Below are 22,462 nucleotides of genomic sequence, written 5' to 3'. Positions count from 1 at the left end.
GTGGCCTGCCCTATGCTGACCCAGAATTCCTGGTTATCATTGGTCATCACCAGGGCAAATAGTCTCAGGCTTATAAAAGTCTATGAAGTTCTGTGGGAGCATTCCAGCTCTTTGTTCCAGCAGGTTTGTGGCCATGGGTTTGCCCCAGATCCTCCTCACCATCTCCTGCCTGTACCTTGGCCTGGGTTCTGGCCAGTACGCTCCAGACCTCATCACCTCCTTGCCTGGCCTCTCTACTCAGCTCAACTTCCTACAGTGGTCTGGTTTCCTCCAGGCTGGCGAAGGCAAATACTTCCACTACTGGTGAGCAGTTAAGGGTGAGGGGTTCACTCCAGAAGGATGGTGGAAGCCAACAGGGATTGCTGGCTCCCCAAAACCCCACAGCATCTGTACTTGGCCGGAGAGGTGGGAGTCTTGTCACTCAGTCCTGAGCCGGTTACCTGAGAGGCCAGATCGCTGCTGAAGGTGGGTCTCCTGTCCACGGCTCTACCACTAGGTAGCCAGGTAGCCTCGGACAAAAACTTCAGAGCCAGTAACGCTGACAGATCATGGCCCATAGGTTCCCAAATGCCAGCACATGGAGAATGAGACAAATAAATAAGACACATAGTATGTGTCAGTAAGAGGTAGCTAGCTGTTCTTTCTTAGAAAACACTGTCCTTTATTTTGTTATTCTTCCTAATTCTCAGTATTCAAATTACTTTCTTTTATGAAAGATACTTGAAGCTAAGTTTTATGACAATGTAGAAAAATGTAGAAATGAGGTTTTTTTTTTGAAAAATAAAGTACTCATATTTGCAAAATAAGAGTTCAACTTTGTATAGCTCTCAACCCATCTTTCTTTTTGTGGAAGTGGGGGAAAATTGAAAATTTATTTATCCATGAAATCCCCAAATCTGGGTACCTACTCTAATCCAACACCCTTTTAAAATGATGTAAAAACAGTGTGTCTGACCTCTCTCTTCACAAGGGGAAAGGAGAATCAAGGTCAACAGCCCAAGGCTGATTCCTATGAAGCAGAAGTCAGATATGCCTCCTCTCTCCAGAACCAGTGGTTAGAGCTGGGCAGACACCTGCCCTTCAGTTTACTAAAGCTCCAACCTACCTGGCAGCTCTTCTCATGTATGTTCCCAGCCTGGCCCCTGGGGACATCTGGGTTTTCCATTGCCTAGTGCTAAAGGGAAACCCTGGTAGTGTAGTGGGTAAGAGTTATGGCTGCTAGCCAAAAGGTCAGCAGTCCAAATCCACCAGGCACTCCTAATTCTAATCTGTCCTGTGGGATCACTGTGAGTCAGAATCGACCCGACAGCAATGATTAGTGCTAAATGAGCACTCTTTCTCTTTACTCCACTAGGGTGCAGGGTGAGGGACGAACCACTCCATTAGTCCAAACACCTACTCACTGTGCAACCTCACAGCTCTTTCCTTTTCAGGGTCTCAGTTTCCCTGTCTCTACAGTAAGTAGGTTGAAGCAGATGACTGCTGAGATCCTTTTGACTTGGAAACCCTGTGGCTCCAATTGGGGTTTGCCACTAACGGTCCTACAAACACCTCCTTTCCTACCCTCAACCTATCACATATGGCTGATGGGGCTGAAGCTCGGCCAAGAACCAGCCGCAGTGGCTGGGGCAGGCTGAATCCCAGTCAGGGCCCTGGAAAACAAAGGGAAGCCAACCTTCTTTTGCCAACCCAGGGCTTCCTGGGTATGGTGGGGAGGCAGGAGGCCCAACCCCAAACAGCGAGCAGTTTCTTGGCCACACGACCAGCTACATAATTTTTGGGACAAGAGCAAAATCAAAAGGCACAGCCTCTTGTTCAAAAGGTATTAAGAATTTCAAGATGGTGACAGCAGAGCATTAAACTAAGAGCAGAGGCCTTCTAAACACAGGGCTCTGTGTGACTGCATGGTTGTACGCCCATGAAGCTGGGCTGCTGGCCACCTGGAACACAGTGCCAGAGGACGGCTTTTCCTTGCTCTTGCAGGTTTGTGGAATCCCAGGGGAACCCGGCATCGGATCCCCTGGTGCTCTGGCTGAATGGCGGTCCCGGCTGTAGCTCCATGGAGGGACTTCTGGCAGAGAATGGGCCCTACCGGGTGAGACAGGGACTTCCTGGGAACAGTACTGGGGTGGGGCAGGAGAGGTAAATGCCATCTGGCCTAATTTTTTCTTGATGATCCAAGTCAGAGCTGAGGTGAGAGTCCCTGAAGGTGGCTCAGTGCCAGGAGGTAAGAGCTGGAGGCATGGCAAAATCAGGCCTTCAGAGCCGGAGACTGGGAGGGCATTAGATCAAGCAGCTCAGCATGGCAGAAAATCCCTGGCTTGGATTCAGGAGACCTGGCTGGCAGCCAGTGTCACCTTGGACCTGTTACCTCTCCTCTCTGGGTCCCAATTCCTTCATTGAGCTATTGCCTTGTGGACCTTTTAGGATCAGGTAAGTCAAATCCCACAGAAAGGAAACCATCCTGAATGTTACTAGAAGCTACAGAGTCAGCTCACATGTTTGAATCAGTGAAAGGTCATTCAAGTCCTATCTCCAACACCTCCTAGAGTTGTAGGAGCTTAGGCAAGTTACTTAACCTCTGCAGGCCTTAGTTTCCTCATCTGTGAAATGGGCAAAAATATTAGTGTTGTGAGGCTTTATATTATTTAGGGGAAGAAGTTTGGCATAGACTGATTGGTTCCAATCAATGGGCTCTACCACTTTTTAGCTATGTGACCTTAAGCAAGTAAACCTGTCTGGGCCTCAGTTTTCTCATCTGAGAAATGGGAATAATAATAGAACCTATCAAAAGTTGCTGTGAAGAGCAAGAAGGTCATTTCCATACAGTACTTTGCATAGTACTTGCCAGATAATATTAGTACATAAGTAACCTTCTTACTCCCCACAATGCCTCTCTCCCAAGGGCTTAAGAAAGAACAGTGCCAGTAAGGAGCAGTTTAAGGCAGGGTTTAGGAAGAAAATTCTTTGTAAAGTTTGGCTTTAAATGGGAATAACTTGTACCGCTCTAGAGATTGAAGGGCTCTCTCCAGAGGAGGTTTGGAGAGATTGGTAGAGAGATTGGTAGGAAAGCGGCTTGCCTGGCTTCCCTCCTGGAATGCTAGCGAGATGCTCTGAAGCGATCTGCTGCCTGACTTGGGCACCCACTTCTTCTGCCCCTCCCTCATGGCCATCTTATCAGGTGGCACTGGCAAGAGCCCCTGTGAGCACTGCTTTCAGCCTCGTGGTTGCCCCTGGTGCCTGTAGCCCAGAGGATACCTGTCCATCTCCCTCCTCACAGATGAATGCTGATGGGTCCCTCTACATAAACCAGTACAGCTGGAACCAGGTGGCCAATGTCTTGTACCTGGAGTCCCCTGCTGGTGTGGGCTACTCCTACTCCCTCAGTCGCAACTACGAGATCGATGACCAGCAGGTGAGTGGCTGGGCCATTCAAGGTAGGGCAGGGAGGAGGAAAGGGATGGAAAGGGGAAAAAAGGGAAGGAAGGAAAGCAAGATGGACATGGAGGGAGAGAGAGAGAGGGAGGGAGGAAGAAAGAAAGGAAGGGCTGGAAGAAGAAAGGAGATGCCTTATGTCTCCTTAGACCAGAGGCTGCAAACTGGTGGTCTGTGGCCACATTCACTCAGCCCATGGACAACTTTGCTTTGGCCTGCATAGTGTTTGGGAGGGAGAAAACTTGAATTTTAGTTACCACGATTTGGAAGATTTCATTTAAAAATTCAGATGGGTGGCTTCTGTTGAAAAGTCGACAATGCTGGGACTTCATTCCCTCCTGGCAACACCCTTGTGGAGCTGAGGAGCAGCAAGGGTAGGGTGGCTTTAGAAGGCCACATGCCCTCCAGGTCACCACCGTCCCCTCCTTGCCCTGTTGTCTTACACCCATTCACACTCCCTGCCTGGTTCCAAGCTCGGGTTTGTGGCCTCTGTTTTAGCTTCAAGGAACCCCAAACCCAACCCTGGGTGCTGACAGAGAGAGGGTAATAATGCCTCCCTCCTCTATACTGGGAAAGCTGAACAGACTAGTGTTTAAGTCAGACTGCCAGGGTTCAAATCCATGGTCTGCCATTTCCCAGATGTACTTTACTCTGTGCCTAGTGCAGTGCCACACTTGGGGGAAACGGTGGTGAGTGGGCCAGTCCCAGCCCCTGCCCTCACAGAGCTTACAGTCCAGTGGGGAAGACAGACCTTAAACAAGTCATTGTAAGTGTGAGGAGAAGGGGAGGTACAGGACTGCAGGAGCACAGAGCAAGGAGCTCTACATCATCTGGGGCCTCAGGAAGGGCTTTCCTGAAGAAGCCCAGAGAATACAAAGGAAAGGGCATTCAGGCAGAGGGAGCAGTGGGCAGAGGTGGGAGATAAGTGAACGCTTTTGATGTCTGAGAGGCTGGAGCATTCCATTCAAGAGGGAGAGTGGCAGGAGCTTGGGCTAGTGAGCCTCTGCAAGGCTCAACCATGGAGGGTCTTATAAGCCTTGTTAGGGTTAAGGGTAGAAGAAAGCTCTTGAAGGGTGTGAAGTTGAGGAGTGCCACTGTGACCAAAGATTCCCCCTGGCTTCAGTGGGGAGAATGGGCCAGAGGAGGGAAGAGTTGAGTTGGGTGACACAAGCAAAAAGATGATCTCTCTTGACCTTTGATTGAGGTGGGGAGGCTATCTACGGTTCTCTCCCATCTTGACCAGCTGCTTGGGCCCCATTTCCTCTCTGTTCAGGTGGCTGCTGACAACTACCAGGCACTGTTGAGCTTCTTTGAAAAGTTCCCCACTTTTGCCAACCATGACTTCTACATCTTCGGAGAAAGCTATGGGGGTGTGTACATCCCCTCCCTGAGTGCACAGGTTGTCAACGGTACATTATCCATCAACTTCAAGGTAAGTCTCAGGCCCCTGCTGGCTGAGGAGAGCCAAATGCCAGCAGTGGCTGGAAACTCTTGTCCTTTGCTTCAGGGACCTTCATTCCTTCCTTTATTCCAGTGTGTGCCAGGCACTGACCTGGCACTGGGGATATAGTGGTGACCAAAACAGGATCTCTGCCTTCATGGAGCTGAAGTTCTAGGTAGAGGGAAATAGACAATAAACATGCACACACATATATGAACAAGGTCCTTGAGATAATGCTAAGGGCAGTGAAGGAAGTGACAGGAAGGAGCCACTTCAGACAGCAGGGTTGGAAAGCCTTCCAGAGAAGGAGTCAGATGAGCTGAATGAAGAGAATGAGCTGCAAGAAGAGTTGGGAGAAGAGGGGTCCAGACAGAGAAAAACAAGTGCAAGATGGCAGAAGAATGACCCTGGTGTTGGGTATGGAGCAAGAGTAAGGAGGCCACTGTGGCTGGGGCAGAGTGAACAAGGGCACATAGTAGAGCGAGGTGGAGGCGTGGGCGGGGACCAGATCATGGGGGCTTTGTAAGCAATGGTGAGGATTTGGTGAGGATATAGGTAGCCATTGGAGGGGTTTTAGCAGAAAGGTGGGTCATGGGGAGCAGGGAGAAGCATACAACAAGGGTATGATCAATTGTAGGGGTCCCTGTGTAGCACAAACATTTGGGGCCCAACTACTAACCTAAAGGTTGGTGGTTCAAACCCACCCAGCAACACCATGGAAGAGAGGCCTGGCGATCTGCTTCAGTAAAGAATATAGCCAAGAAAGCCCTGCAGAGCAGTACTACTCTGTAACGTGGGGTCGCCATGAGTTGGAATCGACTCAACAGCAGGTTTGGTTTTTGTTTTAGGGCCTGTTGTGGTTTTCCAGACACAGGGATGATGGTGCAACATGAGAAGTGGAGATGGAGATAAATGGGAGGATTTGGGATATGTTTAGAGGATAGAGATTAAGCTCTGCCCTTGATCCTTTTCTTCCTTACCCTCTAGCAGTCTCCTGTTTTCCCATCTGTAAATGAGGCTCATTCCACAGCTGTCAGCTACTCTGGAATTCTGAGTAAGGCTCTGTGTTAATCCTGTGGGAGGCAGAACAGCCAAATGGCTAAGAGTGTAAATCTAGGCATCACGCACTAATCTGGGTTTGAATCCTGGCTCTGCCAAGGTCTGGCTGTATTATGGCCTTGAGCAAGCTCTTTAACTTCAGTGCCTCGGTTTCCTCATTTGTAAAACAGGAGCGCACATAATAATACCAGCCTCACAGGAATATGGGGAATAAAGGAGATAATGAATATGAAGGGCTCAGAGCAGTCCTGGCAGACAGTGAGTACTCAATAAAGGTTAGCCAATGTCACTGGCACCATCCAGGAGGGGGCTTCTGGCCATTTCCCTCTCTTTTGGTTTCAGGGCTTTGGAGTGGGAAACGGACTGAGCAGCTACGAGCTAAACGATGATACTCTGGTAGAATTCGGTTACTACCATGGCCTCTTTGGTGACAAGTAAGCTGTCTTCTTCTAGTCCCTTATCTTTTGTACCTCATGGCACTTCTATCTCTGGGGCAGGCGGTGCTCTGCCATCCTTAGGTCAGAGGTGGGGGAGGCAACCAAGCAGGCTAACTTAGGCTGAAATAAGGCAGGAAATGGGGTGACTGCTCACGGGCATGGTGGTGGGCCTAGAGCGGGGATGGGGCCCCTGACCTGGCTTCCTTACTGCCTGCTCTCTGCCCACAGCCTCTGGGCATCCCTCAAAACCTACTGCTGCTCTGAGGGTACTTGCAACTTCTACGACAACCTGGGGGACAATTGCTACAATGCGGTGAGTCACCCTCTCCTTGGTCAGGGGTGGAAAGAGGAAGCCTCTCCTCATCAGTTACAGAGAGGAGAAAAAAGAGGAGCTCGAAGCCCAGTGGCACAGTGCGGTACACACATACACACACACACACCCTCCCAATTCACGAAGAGTGACTTTTCCTTCTTCCGCCTGTACAGCAACCCTATAAGGCAGGCAGATAGGTGGAGCCTGCATTGTTGTTGAAAAATTTTTTTCTTTTTAAATTGCAAATATAATATATTGTTCTGTCAAATGAAATAAAAATGGAGTCCTGTGGTTGACAAAATAGCATCTGAGGTAGAGTAGACAACACCCCTAAGACTTATCTTTACCAAAACTTAAGCCTATCTTTCCTGTCAATCAGGCCACCCTCTTGACCAATGAGATTCTGACAGCACTACCACTCTCATTGACCAATGAAATACCGACAGCGTTTCAACAGTAAATTGCATAAGCCAATTAAAAATAAGCTTATTTGCGCCTTCATTTTGTCAGTATAAGCCAATCACTGCTAATACTTGGTGGAGCACATTTCCACATGTAGTTTGGTGGTACCAGATGCTCGAGTCTTCTTCCTGAGTAAACCTCACCTAATAGATCAATTTTATTATTGTCTTGGTTTCTTTTGACAATCCTCATTTAAAATTCAAACAACATGGAAGTTTGGTGTGTTCCAGATTTAATTTTGTTGTTGTCCGGAATACAAATATCCCCATCCTGCAGAAGGAAAACAAACCATCCCAAGGCTTTCCAGCCAGCAAGAAGCAGCTTGAGGACAAGAATTCAGATCCTTAGCGTCCAACGGTTGAGGGTTTGTCCCCTAGGCTGTGTGGCCTCCCACCAGGCCCCTCAGCCTTGCCCCTTATCCTGCTCTAATCAAGAACAAACCCTTCTAAAAGGTCTTGGCAAACACTCAGGAGATAGGCCCTGATCCACATCAGAGATAACATACACCAGGGAGTCCAGGAGTGGCCACAGGAGATAGGACTGTCCCAAATTCCTCCAGCTGTGTTTGCTGTCACACCACCCTGTTTCCCACCCAAGACGGTATGCATATCTGAATACAAATAAGTTGGTCTGAGGGAACTCTGAATTGGCTCTGATTTCATTATAAAAGTGATTTGGTACAAATAATATCCCCTGAAATCTTCTTAAAGCCAAACAATAGATTAGCTTAACTAGTAAAAAATGTCTGCCTTGAGTATTCTGTTCTTTTAAGATCTATATGAGATCAGGAGGCCTGGTGGTACAGTGGTTAAGAGCTCAGCTGCTCATCAAAAGTTAGCAGTTTGAATCCAACAGCTGCTCCTTGGAAACCCTATGGGGGAATTCTACTCTGCCCTATCGGGTCGCTATGAGTCTGAGTTGACTCAACAGCAATGGGTTTGGTTTTTGGTTATATGGGATCAAATTGGAAGATTAGATAAGAAACTTAGGGGCAGTGAGTTTATGTTCATGGGGGAGGAACAACTCAGAAAAGGAGGGTGAGAATGACTGTACAACTCAAAGAATATAACCACTGTCACTGAATTTTAAGTGTAGAAGTGATTGAATTGATGTATGTTTTACTGTGTATATTCTCAACAACGACCAAATAAATAAAATTAAAAAAAAAAAGTGATTTGGTGCAAACTTCAGCCTTCTATTATTTTTTGAAAAGTAAACAGCAGGAGGAAACCCTGGTGGCGTAGTGGTTAAGTGCTATGGCTGCTAACCAAAGGGTCCGCAGTTCAAATCTGCCAGGCGCGCCTTGGAAACTCTAGGGGGCAGTTCTACTCTGTCCTATAGGGTTGCCATGAGTCGGAATCGACTCGATGGCATTGGGTTTGGTTTGGGTTTTAGCAAACAGCAGGAGGTGTCAGAGGAGATGGATGTCCCAGAGCCATGATTCTGACTATGCTCCCTGCTCTGGTGCTGGGCCTCTAGGTCCTGATTAGCCATTGTCTGGATCAAAAAAGTGCACATGCCTCGGGCTTTGTTTTTGACCCTTGATAAAGGGTTATAGTAGATAGGGAGTTATCACAGGTCACCAAAATTTAGTTTTCAAACAGGAATTGGCATTTTTGTAGTGAGTACCTTGGTGGTGCAAACTGTTAAGGAGCTCAGCTGCTAACTGAAATGTTGGAGGTTTAAGTCTATTCAGAAACACCTGAGAAGACCTGGTGATCTACTTCCAAAAAGTCAGCCATTGAAAACCCTATAGTGCACAGTTCTACTCTGATACACATGGGGCCTCCATGAGATGAAGTCAACTGGTGGCAACTGGTAGTGTTTACTGGGTGCTCTAATTCAGATTTCTGCCAAGAAGTCTGGCTGCCATGCAGCCTTTCAATGTGCCTGCTATGAATGCCCATGTGGAGATATTCGGAATACTCATAGGAGTAGGAATGGGTGAGATGGGAGGACCAGAGTCTTTTGCCCAATCTAAATGGGTCAAATTAAAAAAAAAGAAAAAAATCATGAACCTTGGTCCCTAGAGCATAATGGAGCCCACTGGCTTGGTAGAACTAGTTGGTATTTGATAGCCCTCACCCTGTGGGGAAGGGTTGCAGCAGTGCCCTGTGGTATGGCACAGATGTGTCCTCTGGCCTCAAGAGGCCAGAGGACACAAGCTCAGGTCCCAAAGGCTTTGCATCGGGTTGCGTATCAAAGTGATTGGGCCCCGTGACTAGAAGTATAGCAAATTGTTTGTGTTTTCACCCTCAACCCTGGCAAGAACTTGGACTGATCTCTCTCTCTGCAGGTCTCGGAAGCTTATGACATGATTGAGGATACTGGACTCAACATCTACAACCTCTATTCACCCTGCTGGGGGGCACAGGGCTACCAGGGGCGTTATGCTGCTGACATGAGCAACCTCTTTCGAAAATACCAGTTCAATGTGGCCACACCAGTAAGTGGTTTCTTGAGTGGGATGTGGGATGGTGAGGGATGGGCCTTGTGTCTGGAAATAATTGTTGCAGGTAACGCTTCTCTCCACCTTTGCAACTAGTCCAATCCACTATCATCTCTTGCCTGGACTATTACAAACCCTCCTCGTTCAGAGGATCCTACTGCCACCCTAGTTCTCCTATAGTCTCTTCTCCTTGCAGCAGCCTTTTAAAACTGAGGTCAAGCCATAGCATCCTCAGCTCAAAACCCTCTATGGCTTCCCTTCTTACTAGGATGAAAGCAAAGTACGCACAAGGCTTAAAGGACCCCACGTGTTCTGGCTCTTCTCTGACCTCATCTTCTATCACTTTCCTCCTCCTCCACCACTGCTCTGCTCCATCCTCACCTGCTTCAGCCTCGGGGCCTTTGCACATTTTGTTCCCCTACCCAGAACCTTTTGCCACCAGATGTTTGTGTGCCTTCCTCTCTCATTTCACCTAGGTCTCTGCTCAGGTCTCTGTCAGAGAGGTCTTCCCCAAACAAAAATAGCTCCCTACACCCCAGCCCTCTCGCCTCTGTCCATTACTCTAGCAGGTTGTTCTGCTTCATTGTTTTCATAGCAAGTTTACCGATATTACTTATTTATTGTTGTTTATTCCCCCCAACCCATTGAAATGCAAGATCAATAAAAGCAGGAGCTTTGCTTTTCTACTGCTGCGTTCCCAATATCTGGCACATAGGAGACACTCAATAACTATCTGTTGAATGAATGACTGAATAAGTGAACTTCCTCTATGCCAGGCACTGAGTATTTTAGATACTTTACCTCATTTAATCCTCACAAGGATCCTCTGAGGTAAGTAGTAGTATTATTCCCATTTCACAGATGAAGGAACCAAACTTAAAGATGTGCTGTCCTAGCTCAAGCTTACACAGTGAGGGCAGAGCTGGACTATGAACCTAAGGAGTCTGACTCTAGGGCCCAGACTGTAGTACCAGGGGACCTCACTCCAGCTTCCCTCTGTGCCCACCGTCTGCATTCTGTGCCAGGGCAGCCTTGGCCTGGGGACAGCATGGTCTAAGCCTTAAGGGCTCAGGATGGTGAGGTGCCCAAGGTGGTGGGGCAGGCAGACTTGCTCAGGGACCCCACCCGGTCCAAGTGTATCCTGGAATCCTTACTTGGGAATTTCACGTGGTGATAGTGAGGCAGAGAAAGGCAGACAAAATGACCTGGCTAGCCCTTCTCTTCGTCCCCCCTTTCCTGGGTTACTTGCTCTCCCTGAGAACTTGCTTTTGAGTACAGGGTAAAACAGGGGCTACTGGGGGAGAGGGGTCTCAGGACAGTCCCAGATGCAAGGCCTTTGAGATCATCCAGGCCAATTCTCCTGCTTTACAGGAGGGGATACTGAGGGGAAGGACTTAGCCCATGTGGGAAGGGGAAGGAGCAGAATTACAGAAAAGGATCCAGGGTCTAGAACATGAAAGGGGATTGTAGGATTCCAAAAGAGGATTTTTATGGGATTCATCCCAAGTTTGGGGGGCCCGGGTGTGGAATGGTCCCTGGGTGGCTCAAACAGTTTGAGCTCCACTGTTAACCTAAAGGTTGGTAGTTTGAGCCCACCCAGCAGCATCATGGACAAAAGGCTTGGAGATCTGCTTTTGTAAAGATTACAGCCAAGAAAACCCTATGGAGCAGTTCTACTCTGTCATACATGGAATTGCAGTGAGTTGGAACTGGCTGGATGGCAACGAGTTTGGATTGGTGTTTTGGGCATGGAATAATGACATGGGGACAGGAAATATCTGAGGCTTTGAACCCCTGTTCCCTCCAGCCTTCAGATGGTCCCATCCCTGGAGTGCCTGAGTGCATCAATGCTACCGCCATGTACGTGTGGCTGAACCGGAATGACGTGAAGAAGGCCCTCCACATCCCCGACTCCCTGCCCGTCTGGGAACTGTGCAGGTGAGCCTGAGGGCATCTGGGTAGCCATGACAGCTGGGCTGTGGCCCCATAGGATTGAGGGGCCTTCTTGGGGCAGAAGTAGGACAAGTCAGCAGGCACCAGCACAGAGGCTAGGGCAGGGATCTTATTTACTCATATAATCCCAGTGCCTGGAACATAGTCAAACCCATTGCTGTCAAGTTGATTCTGACTCACAGCAACCCTACAGGACAGAGTAGAATTGCTTCATAGAGTTTCCAAGGCTGTAAATCCTTACAGGAGCACACTGCCACATCTTTCTCCCACAGAGCAGCTGGTGTGTTTGAATCACCAACCTTTTGGTTAGCAGCCAAGCGCTTAACCTCCGTGCCACCATGGCTCCTTGGAACATAGCAGGCACCTAATAAATGTTTGTTGAAGAAGCAATGGCTGGGGGAGAGGCACATATTGCGTTGCAGAGGGAAGCAGAGGTGGGAGGTCTTACAGTCGAGGAAAAGGATGTGGGAAAGAGGGTGACCCTGGCACTGTGGGAAGGCTCAGGCCTAGAAGGAACTCTTTGTTGGCTGGGAGGCAGGGCTCAGAAGGGACCCCAGGGGCCCCAGTTCTCAGTTTCCCTGAGTCTCAGGGTGGACGCAGCCCACCTGGGCATGCTTCGCTTCTTCTCCTTGTAGCCCCCAGGTTAGCTCTCTGTACCAGAGGCAGTATACGGACATGGCACCTTTCTACCTGGAGCTGCTGAAGCATGACCTCCGTGCCCTCGTCTACAATGGGGACACTGACATGGCTTGCAACTTCCTGGGTGGGGAGAAGTTTGTAGAGGCCCTGAAGCAGCCGGTGAGGATGTGGCACCCTGAAGGGGAGGGTGGATTCTGGGAGGCCTGGGAGTTGGGGCGGGTGAAGTTGCAGCCCTTTATTCTTCCAAAAGACAGCACCCTGGAGAAGAGTCTGCAAGGCCCCCCTACAGAAGAGTTAACACTGGGTGCCTTGGGGATGAATTATGTGGAACAGGAGGGCTGGCGAAATGATCAAAGCCCAAGTATTTCTTCCTTCCTTTGAGAACCCTGGTGGTGTAGTGGTTAAGAGCTCAGGCTGCTAACCAAAAAGGTCAGCAGTTCAAATCCACCAGCCTCTCCTTGGAAACCCTATGGGGCAGCTCTACTCCCTTCTATAGTGTTTCTGTGAGTCAAAATTGACTCCACTGGGTTTGGGTTTTTTTTTCCTTGTTGAGAATTAAGAGTCTAAAATGGTTAATGCTCTAACCAATAAGTTGGAGGTTCAAGTCCACCCAGAGGTGCCTCAGAAGACAGGCCTGAAGATCTACTTCCAAAAAATCAGCACAGTTCTACTCTGACACAGAGTGGACTAGATGGCAACTGGTGCTGGTTTTGGAAACAATGCAGGGCTTCAAACAGGTTTGTTCTGGTTTGAAACCTTGCTGAGAATTTGCATTTCTAACAAGTTGCCCAGAATCACCTGGGGATCTTGTTAAAAATGTAAATTCTAATTCAGTATATCTGGGGTGGAAATGTAAATTCTCAGCAAGAGTTTGAACCAGAACTAACCAACTTCCAAGCCCGGGAACAAAGGAGTTGGAAACCTTGTTCCTCCAGCTATCTAAAGCTGGAATCTTACAGAAGGAGAGATAACTTCTTTCCAAAAGAACTTCATTAACATTTAAATGTGTGCAAATCTCTCCAACTTAAAAAAACAAACCCCTTCCCTCCCCTCCAGCAACAGCTCTCCTCTCTCCTTGACTCTACAATCCAGTCTGGCTTCTGCCTCCTCATTCCACAGAAACCCACTCTTTAAGGTCTCCACTGGCCAACCTGTCACACAGTCCAAGGACCTTGTCAGTTACCTCCCTGCTTGTTGTTGTTAGGTGCTGTGGAGTCCGCTCCAACTCATAGCGACCCCATGCACAACGGAACGAAACACTGCCTGGTCCTGTGCCATCCTTACAACCGTTGTTATGCTTGAGCCCATCGTTGCAGCCACTGTGTCAGTCCACCTCGTTGAGGATCTTCCTCTTTTCCGCTGACCCTGTACTCTGCCAAGCATGATGTCCTTCCCCAGAGACTGATCGATCCCTCCTGACAACATTTCCAAAGTATGTAAGATGCAGTCTCGCCATCCTTGCCTCTAAGGAGCATTCTGGTTGTACTTCTTCTAAGACAGATTTGTTCGTTCTTTTGGCAGTCCATGGTATAGTCAATATTCTTCGCCAACACCACAATTCAAAGGTGTCAATTCTTCTTCGGTCTTCCTTATTCATTGTCCAGCTTTCACATGCATATGATGTGAGATTGAAAATACCATGGCTTGGGTCAGGCATACCTTAGTCTTCAAGGTGACATCTTTGCTCTTCAACACTTTAAAGAGGTCCTTGGCAGCAGATTTACCCAATGCAATGCGTCTTTTGATTTCTTGACTGCTGCTTCCGTGGCTGTTGATTGTGGATCCAAGTAAAATGAAATCCTTGACAACTTCAATCTTTTCTCCGTTTATCATGATGTTGCTCATTGGTCCAGTTGTGAGGATTTTTGTTTTCTTTATGTTGAGGTGCAATCCATACTGAAGGCTGTGGTCTTTGATCTTCATTAGTAAGTGCTTCAAGTCCTCTTCACTTTCAGCAAGCAAGGTTGTGTCATTTGCATAACGCAGGTTGTTAATGAGTCTTCCTCCAATCCTGATGCTCTGTTCTTCTTCATATAGTCCAGATTCTCGGATTATTTGCTCAGCATACAGATTGAATAGGTATGGTGAAAGAATACAATCCTGGTGCACACCTTTCCTGACTTTAAACCAATCAGTATCCCCCTGTTCTGTCTGAACAACTGCCTCTTGATCTATGTAGAGGTCCCTCATAAGCACAATTAAGTGTTCTGGAATTCCCATTCTGCGCAGTGTTATCCATAGTTTGTTATGATCCACGCAGTCAAATGCCTTTGCATAGTCAATAAAACACAGGTAAACATTCTTCTAGTATTCTCTGCTTTCAGCCAGGATCCATCTGACATCAGCAATGATATCCCTGGTTCCACGTCCTCTTCTGAAACCGGCCTGAATTTCTGGCAGTTCCCTGCCGATATACTGCTGCAGCCGTTTTTGAATGATCTTCAGCAAAATTTTGCTTGTGTGTGATATTAATGATATTGTTCTATAATTTCCACATTCAGTTGGATCACCTTCCTTGGGAATAGGCATAAATATGGATCTCTTCCAGTCAGTTGGCCGGGAAGCTGTCTTCCATATTTCTTGACATAGACAAGTGAGCACCTCCAGTGCTGCATCCATTTGTTGAAACATCTCAATTGATATTCCATCAATTCTTGGAGCCTTGTTTTTTGCCAATGCCTTCAGAGCAGCTTGGATTTTTTTCTTCAGTACCATCAGTTCCTGATCATATGCTACCTCTCAAAATGAGAAGAAACAGCTGCAAACATCCATTAATAATCGGAACCTGGAATGTACAAAGTATGACTCTAGGAAAATTAGAAATCGTCAAAAATGAAATGGAACACATAAACATCGGTATCCTAGGCACTGGTATTGGCCATTCTGAATCAGACAATCATATAGTCTACTATGCTGGGAATGGCAACTTGAAGAGGAATGGTGTTGCGTTCATCGTCAAAAAGATCATTTCAAGATCTATCCTGAAGTACAATGCTGTCAGTGATAGGATAATATCTATATGCCTACAAGGAAGATCAGTTAATATGACTATTATTCAAATATACGCACCAACCACTAGGGCCAAAGATGAAGAAATAGAAGATTTTTTCAGCTGCTGCAGTCTGAAATTGATCGAACATACAATCAAGATACATTGATAATTACTGGTGATTTTAATGTGAAAGTTGGAAACAAAGAAGAAGGACCAGCAGTTGGAAAATATGGCCTTGGTGATAGAAACAATGCCAGAGATCGAATGATAGAATTTTGCAAGACTAATGACTTCTTCATTGCAAATGCCTTCTTTCACCAACATAAAGGGCAACTATACACATGGACCTCACCAGATGGAACACACAGAAATCAAATTGACTACATCTGTGGAAAGAGACGATGGAAAAGCTCAATATCATCAGTCAGAACAAGGCCAGGGGCCACTGTGGAATGGACCATCAACTGCTCATATACAAGTTCAAGCTGAAACTGAAGAAAATCAGAGCAAGTCCACGAGAGCCAAAATATGACCTTGAGTATATCCCACCTGAATTTAGAGAATTCAGAAGAATAGATTTGATGCATTGAACACTAGTGACCGAAGACCGGATGAGTTGTGGAATGAAATGAAGGACATGATACATGAAGAAAGCAAGAGGTCATTGAAAAGACAGGAAAGAAAGAAAAGACCAAGATGGATGTTGGAGGAGACTCTGAAACTTGCTCTTGAATGTCGAGCAGCTAAAGTAAAAGGAAAAAACGATGAAGCAAAAGAACTGAACAGAAGATTTCAAAGGGTCTCTCGAGAAGACAAAGTAAAGTATTATAATGACAGTGCAAAGAGCTGGAAATGGAAAACCAAAAGGGAAGAACACGCTCGGTGTTTCTCAAGCTGAAAGAACTGAAGAAAAAACTCAAGCCCCGAGTTGCAATAGTGAAGGATTCTATGGGGAAAATATTAAATGACACAGGAAGCATCAAAAGAAGATGGAAGGAATACAGAGTCATACCTGCTTGACCACTTAGAAAAATGAGGAGCCCCTCAGTTCCCTCAGCTACATGACTCACTCAGCCTCTTGCAGGGCTCAGGCATCCCGGGTGGGGCTCCTCCTCCATGCCCTGAACTGTGATCTGGCCCCTGGGGCCTCTGCAAGCCTCCCCGTCCCTGCAGCAGCTCAACCTGCCTGTCAACAACTTCAGTCCCTGAAGCCCCCTGAGCTTGAGCCCCTGGGGGCCGTTTGTCATTTTTTTTTTTCTTGGGTGAATCACAGACACCTGAAGCTCCCAAATTGAACTCCCCATCTCTGTCCCCAAACTTGCTCCTCCAGACTCCCTGTCTCATACTAGTGAAATGCACACAGTAACAGGCCAACCTTCACTTCTCCACCCTCACCTTTCACAATCCATCCTTTGCCAAAGCCTGGTAATTTGACCTCCCAAAGTTCTTGAGACCCTACTTCCCTCCATCCTCACTGCTGCTTTTCCTGGACTCCTTGCAATATCTTCCTGATTAGTCTCCAGCAACATCTGTAGCTGGGCACCAGTCCTTTCTCTACACCATGGCCAGTGTGGCTTTGTTGTTGTTGTTTGTTCCCATCGAGTCATTTCTGACTCATAGCAACCCTATGTACAACAGAACAAATCAATGGCTGGTCCTGTGCCATCCTCACAATTATTGCTGTGCTAGAGACCATTGTTGCAGCCACTGTGTCAATCCATCTCGTCTTTTTGTGTGTGTGTGGGGGGGGGTCTTCCTCTTTTTCACTGACCCTCTACTTTACCAGGAATGATGTCTCTCTCCAGGGACTGGCCCCTCCTGATAACATGTTTAAAATAAGTGAGACAAAGTCTCTCCATCCTCGATTTCAAGGAGCACTCTGGCTGTACTTCTTCCAAGACAGATTTGTTCCTTTTTTTGGCAGGCCATGTATATTCAATACTCTTCCCCAACACCAATTCAAAGGCATCAGTTCTTCTTTGGTCATTCTTATTCATTGTCCAGCTTTCACATGCATATGAGGCAATTGAAAATACCATAGCTTGGGTCAGGTCCACCTTAGTCCTCAAACTGACATCTTTGTTTTCAACACTTTAAAGAGTCTTTTGCAGATTTGCCCAATGCAATAACACATGGTTTGGTTTTTTGACTACCGCTTTCACGGGCATGGACTGTGGATAAAGTAAAACGAAATCCTTGACAACTTCAGTGTTTTCTCTGTTTATCATGATGTTGCTTATTGGTCCAGTTGTGAGGATTTTTCTTTATGTTGAAGTGTAATCCATATTGAAGGCCGTGGTCTTTGATCTCCATCAGTAAGTGCTTCAAGTCCTCTTCACTTTCAGCAAGCAAGGTTGTGTCATCTGCATATTGGAGGTCATTAATGAGTTTTCCTCCAATCCTGATGCCACATTCTTCTTCATATAGTCCAGTTTCTCAGATTATTTGCTCAGCATACAGACTGAATAAGTATGGTGAAAGTATACAACCCTGACGCACACCTTTCCTGGTTTTAAACCACACAGTATCCTCTTGTTCTGTTTGAAGAATTGCCTCTTGGTCAATGTATAGGTTCTGCATGAGTACAATTAAATGTTCTCGAATTCCCATTCTTTGCAATGTTATCTGTAATTTGTTATGATCCGCACAGTCAAATGCCTTTGCACCGTCAATAAAACACAGGTAAACACCTTTCTGGTATTCTCTGCTTTCAGCCAAGATCCATCTGACAGCAGCAGCGATATTCCTTGTTCTATATCCTCTCCTGAATCTGGCTTGAATTTCTGGCAGTTACCTGTCGATGTACAGATGCAGCCGTTTTTGAATGGTTTTCAGCAAAATTTTATTTGCATGTGATATTAATGATATTGTGTGATAATTTCTGCATTCTTTTGGGTTGCCTTTCTTTGGAATGGGCGAAAACATGGATCTCTTCCATCGGTTGGCCAGGCAGCTGTCTTCCAAATTTCTTCGCACAGACAAGTGAGCGCCTCCGGCACTATATCCGTTTGCTGAAATATATGAATGGGTATTCTGTCAATTCCTGGAGCTTGTTTTTAGCCAATGCCTTCAGTGCAGCTTGAACTTCTTCCTTCAGTACTGTGGGTTCTTGATCATATGCTACCTCCTAAAATGGCTGAATGTCAACCAATTTTTTGGGGGACGGTGACTCTGTATTCCTTCTGTTTTCTTTTGATGCTTTCTGTGCCGTTCAATATTTTGCATATAGAATCCTCCAAAATTTCAACTAGAGCTTGAGTTTTTTCTTCAGTTCTTTCAACTTGTGAAATGCTGAGCATGTTCTTCCCTTTTGGTTTTCTAACTTCAGTCTTTGCACATTTCATTATAATATTTACTTTGTCTTCTGGAGCCACCCTTTGAAATCTTCTGTTCAGCTCTTTTACTTCATCATTTCTTCCTTTAGCCTTAGCTATCTATGCTCAAGAGCAAGTTTCAGAGTATCTTCTGACATCATTTTGGTCTTTTGTTTCTTTCCTGTCTTTTTAATGACCTTTTGCTTTCTTCATGTATGATGTCCTTGATGTCATTCCATAGCTCATGTGGTTTTCGGTCATTAGTGTTCAACGCAACAAATCTATTCTTCCAATGCCCTCCAAATTTGGTGGGATATGTTCAAGGTCATATTTTGGTTCTCATGAACTTGTTTTAATTTTCTTCGGCTTCAGCCTGAACTTGCATATGAGCAATTGATGGTCTGTTCCACAGTCGACCTCTGGCCTTGTTCTGACTGATGATATTGAGCTTTTTCATCATTTCTTTCCACAGATATATTCGATTTGATTCTTGTGTATTTCATCTGTCGAGATCCACTTGTATACCAAAATCCACTTGTATAGTCACAGTTTATGTTGTTGAAAAAGGTATTTGCAATGAATAAGCCATTGGTCTTGCAAAATTCTGTCATGTGATCTCCGGTATAATTTCTATCACCGAGGCTGTATTTTCCAACTACCAATCCTTCTTCTTTGTTTCCAACTTTCGAATTCCAATCACCAGTAATTATCAATGCATGTTGATTCCATGTTTGATCAATTTCATACTGAAGAAATTGGTAAAAATCTTCAATTTCTTCATCTTTGGCATTAGTGGTTGGTGTGTAAATTTGAATAATAGTTGTATTAACTCTCAGTTTCTGGTACTGTGGTGTCTCACATGTTGCTATGATGCTAGAAAATACACCACTGGCACCTTAATTACCAGCAGGGTTACCCACGGTGGACAGGTTTCAGAGGAGCTTCCAGACTAAGACAGACTAGGAAGAAGGACCAGGCAGTCTACTTCTGAAAAAAATTGGCCAACAAAAATCTTATGAGTAGCAGCAGAATATTGTCTGATATAGTGCCAGATGAGCCTTTCAGGGTGGAAGGTACTCAAAATACAACTAGAGAAGCACTGCCTCCTCAAAGTAGAGTCCACCTTCATGACTAAACAGGAGGGAATAAAGCTTTCGGGACTGGTGTCTTCATTTGCTAATGTGGCACGACTCAAAATGAGAAGAAACAGCTGCAAATATCCATGAATAATTAGAAGATGGAATGTACATAGTATGAATCTAGGAAAACTGGAAGTCATCAAAATCGAAATGGAACGCATGGTGATCAATATCCTAGGCATTAGTGAGCTGAAATGGGCTGGTACTGGCCATTTTGAATCAGACAATCATATGGTCTAATATGCCAGGAATGACAAATTTAAGAGGAATGTCATCGCATTCATCATCAAAAAGAACATCTTAAGAGCTATGCTCAAGTACAAAGCTGTCGGTGTAGGACAATATCCATATACCTACAAGGAAGACCAGTTAAGACGACTATTATTCAATAGTGTGGCTTTAAGAGAATGCAAATATAAACATGTCAGCTACTCCACCCAACCCTTCAAAGGCTTCCCTGCAATACCCCTGACCCAGCTCCTGGCTACCTGTCTGGGTGCCATCAGCTTTCTTGGTCTTTCAGTTTCTCAAATATGCCCAAAGATACTGTTATGGGTTGAATTGTACCCCCCACCCCCCCGCCAAAAGTGTGTGTCAACTTGGCTAGGCTGTGATTCCCAGTATTACGTGATGGACCACCATTTTGTCATCTGATGTGATTTTCCTATGTGTTGTAAATCCTACCTCTACGGTGTTGATGCAGCAGGGTTAGAGGCAGTTATGTGATTCAGGCAGGACTCAATCTATAAGGTTAGGTTGTGTCTTAAGTCAACCTCTTTTGAGATATAAAAGAAAGAAGGGAGCTAGCACAGAGACAAGGGGACCTCATACCACCAAGAAACAAGACCCAGGAGAAGAACGCATCCTTTGGACCCGCGGTCCCTGCGCTGAGAAGCTCCTCAACCGGGGAGGATTGATGACAAGGACCTTCACTCAGAGCTAACAGGGAAAAAGCCTTCCCCTGACTGAACACTCTGAATTTGGACTTCTAGCCTCCTAGACTGTGAGAGAATACATTTCTCTTTGTTAAAGCAATCAACTTGTGGTACTTCTGTTACAGCAGCACTAGATGACTAGGTCAGATACCTTCTCTCCAGAAGGCATCTTGCCTGCAATGTACTCCTCCCTCTTCCCACTTCTTACTCAGGTAACTCCTATGCCTTTCCCATCCTCAGAAAGTCATTGAACCCCTGGACTGGGTTACAGGCTTCCCAAAGTCCCCCTGTGTTAACATTTATCACAGTTGTTAATTCCTTGTTGACTAGCTGGCTTCCAGGCTAGCCTGTGATCAACACCTACCAGCACAGGCACCTGAAGCACAAGTATTTCTTCCTTCCTTTTGGGAACAAGGAGTCCCTGGATGGTGCAAATGGTTTACACAGTCGGCTGCTAACTGGAAAGTTGGAGGTCTGAGTCTACCCAGAGGCACCTCAGAATAAAGGCCTGGTGATCTACTTCAGTTAGGTTAAGGTGCCTGTGATTCCCTCAAGTGGAGATGTCAAGTGGCCTCACGAGGCTAAAGCTCAGGAAGACTCAGGGACTGGAATCACTGACAGACAGGGCTGAGCTACTGTACTGAAGTGCCCATACTATTCAGAGCTATGTCCCCGGCACTTCGTGGGCATTTAATCAATGATTATTTGTTGAAGAAATTAGGGTTCTCCCCTGGTGGTGGAAATGGGGGCTGTAGGGGCAAGGGCGTTATGGCCCTACATATATCCCTGAGGCTCTAGCTCTAAACCCATTTCTCTTGCCCCTCTGAGCCAATAGGTGAGCAGGACACCCAAGTAAGGGTCAGTTGGCCTGAGGGCTGCTTTAAGGAGGAACCCCTTTCCAGAGGCTGTGGAAAGCACAGCTGCCAAGTGACCCCTTTTTTTGATCCCCTAGTTGGTGAGCTCCTACCAACCCTGGTACTTGAACAAGCAGGTGGCTGGCTTCTTTAAAGAATACGAGAAGATCACATTCCTCACAGTCAAGGTAGGGTTGGGGTTCTATCCACCTCTTAACCAGGGCCTGTCCTAGGCTGATGATTAAGGATTCAGTCTGGGCTAGGTCCTCCTGGGGGGGAGGGAGAGAACTCTTCACCCTTCAATTAGGACTAACGAGGACTCAGCCTGAAAAAACCACAGTCCTGGCTAAAGACTCCAGATTAATTCTGGGCCTGAAAGAAGCTGTGGGGCAGAGGACTAAGGAAATAAATGCAGTTAGAGGTCTTGGCTTAGAGGCTAGGGTTATAAAAGGCTTTACCTAGCTTTTCAGGTCCCGACGTTCAAGTACCACCCTCTCTGTGAAGCCAGATTTCTCCTCAGCGCTTCTAAATCTTCTTTCCATTCAGGCCTTTAGATTAAAATAGAAGCAGAAAAAAAAAAAAGTCTGCTGCATTTTCTGCGTAAAAAAACTTACCTATAAAATGTTGAATCTAGAACACTGGTTAACAGGTATCAGAATCATCTGGAGGGCTGATTGCTGCCCCTCCATCCCTAGTATTTTTGATTCTGTAGTTTTTAGGTAGAGTCTTAAGAATTTGCATTTCTCATAAGTCTCCGGATGCTGCTGCTGGTTCTGGTCAGGGGACTATACTCTGAGAACCACTGCTCTAGAGAAGCACACACCATCCAGCCAGCCAATACTCACTATCTGGCCTGTCTTCTGCTTAGGGCTCAGGACACATGGTGCCCCAATATCGACCTGCTCAGGCTCTGAAGATGTTTGAGAGCTTCTTGAAGAACACCTCCTTCTTGTGATCTTCCTCAGCTGCTGGTAGGGCTTCCCAGAAGCTGGCATCTCCCATCCCCCACCACTCAATCTGCTTCTCTTGGGGTGTCTCTC

The 22,462-nt window shown here is 46.4% G+C and overlaps 1 protein-coding gene across 1 annotated transcript; it reads left to right on the top strand.

Moving 5' to 3' along the window:
- Nucleotides 1-133: 133 nt before the first annotated feature.
- Nucleotides 134-22,377, top strand: LOC126065084 (lysosomal protective protein-like). The gene is made up of 11 exons (XM_049864748.1): nucleotides 134-303; nucleotides 1,984-2,095; nucleotides 3,281-3,415; nucleotides 4,709-4,867; nucleotides 6,278-6,369; nucleotides 6,601-6,685; nucleotides 9,444-9,593; nucleotides 11,404-11,534; nucleotides 12,185-12,347; nucleotides 21,521-21,610; nucleotides 22,291-22,377. The coding sequence occupies exons 1-11, from the start codon at nucleotides 134-136 to the stop codon at nucleotides 22,375-22,377; spliced, it is 1,374 nt and encodes a 457-aa protein (XP_049720705.1).
- Nucleotides 22,378-22,462: the final 85 nt, after the last annotated feature.

Source organism: Elephas maximus, chromosome 21 (genome assembly GCF_024166365.1).
Source record: "Elephas maximus indicus isolate mEleMax1 chromosome 21, mEleMax1 primary haplotype, whole genome shotgun sequence".
Lineage (NCBI taxonomy): Eukaryota > Metazoa > Chordata > Mammalia > Proboscidea > Elephantidae > Elephas > Elephas maximus.
The sequence above is the reverse complement of the archived record's forward strand: the minus strand, read 5'-3'. Positions and strand labels throughout refer to the sequence as shown.

What these genes read in the sequence shown, in the direction of transcription:
- LOC126065084 (XM_049864748.1), top strand. Translation starts at nt 134, where the DNA reads ATGGGTTTGCCCCAGATCCTCCTCACCATCTCCTGCCTGTACCTTGGC. An exon ending in GGGACAATTGCTACAATGCG is followed by an intron (nt 6,686 to 9,443) that starts GTGAGTCACCCT and finishes CTCTCTCTGCAG; the next exon opens with GTCTCGGAAGCTTATGACAT. An exon ending in TCACATTCCTCACAGTCAAG is followed by an intron (nt 21,611 to 22,290) that starts GTAGGGTTGGGG and finishes TCTTCTGCTTAG; the next exon opens with GGCTCAGGACACATGGTGCC.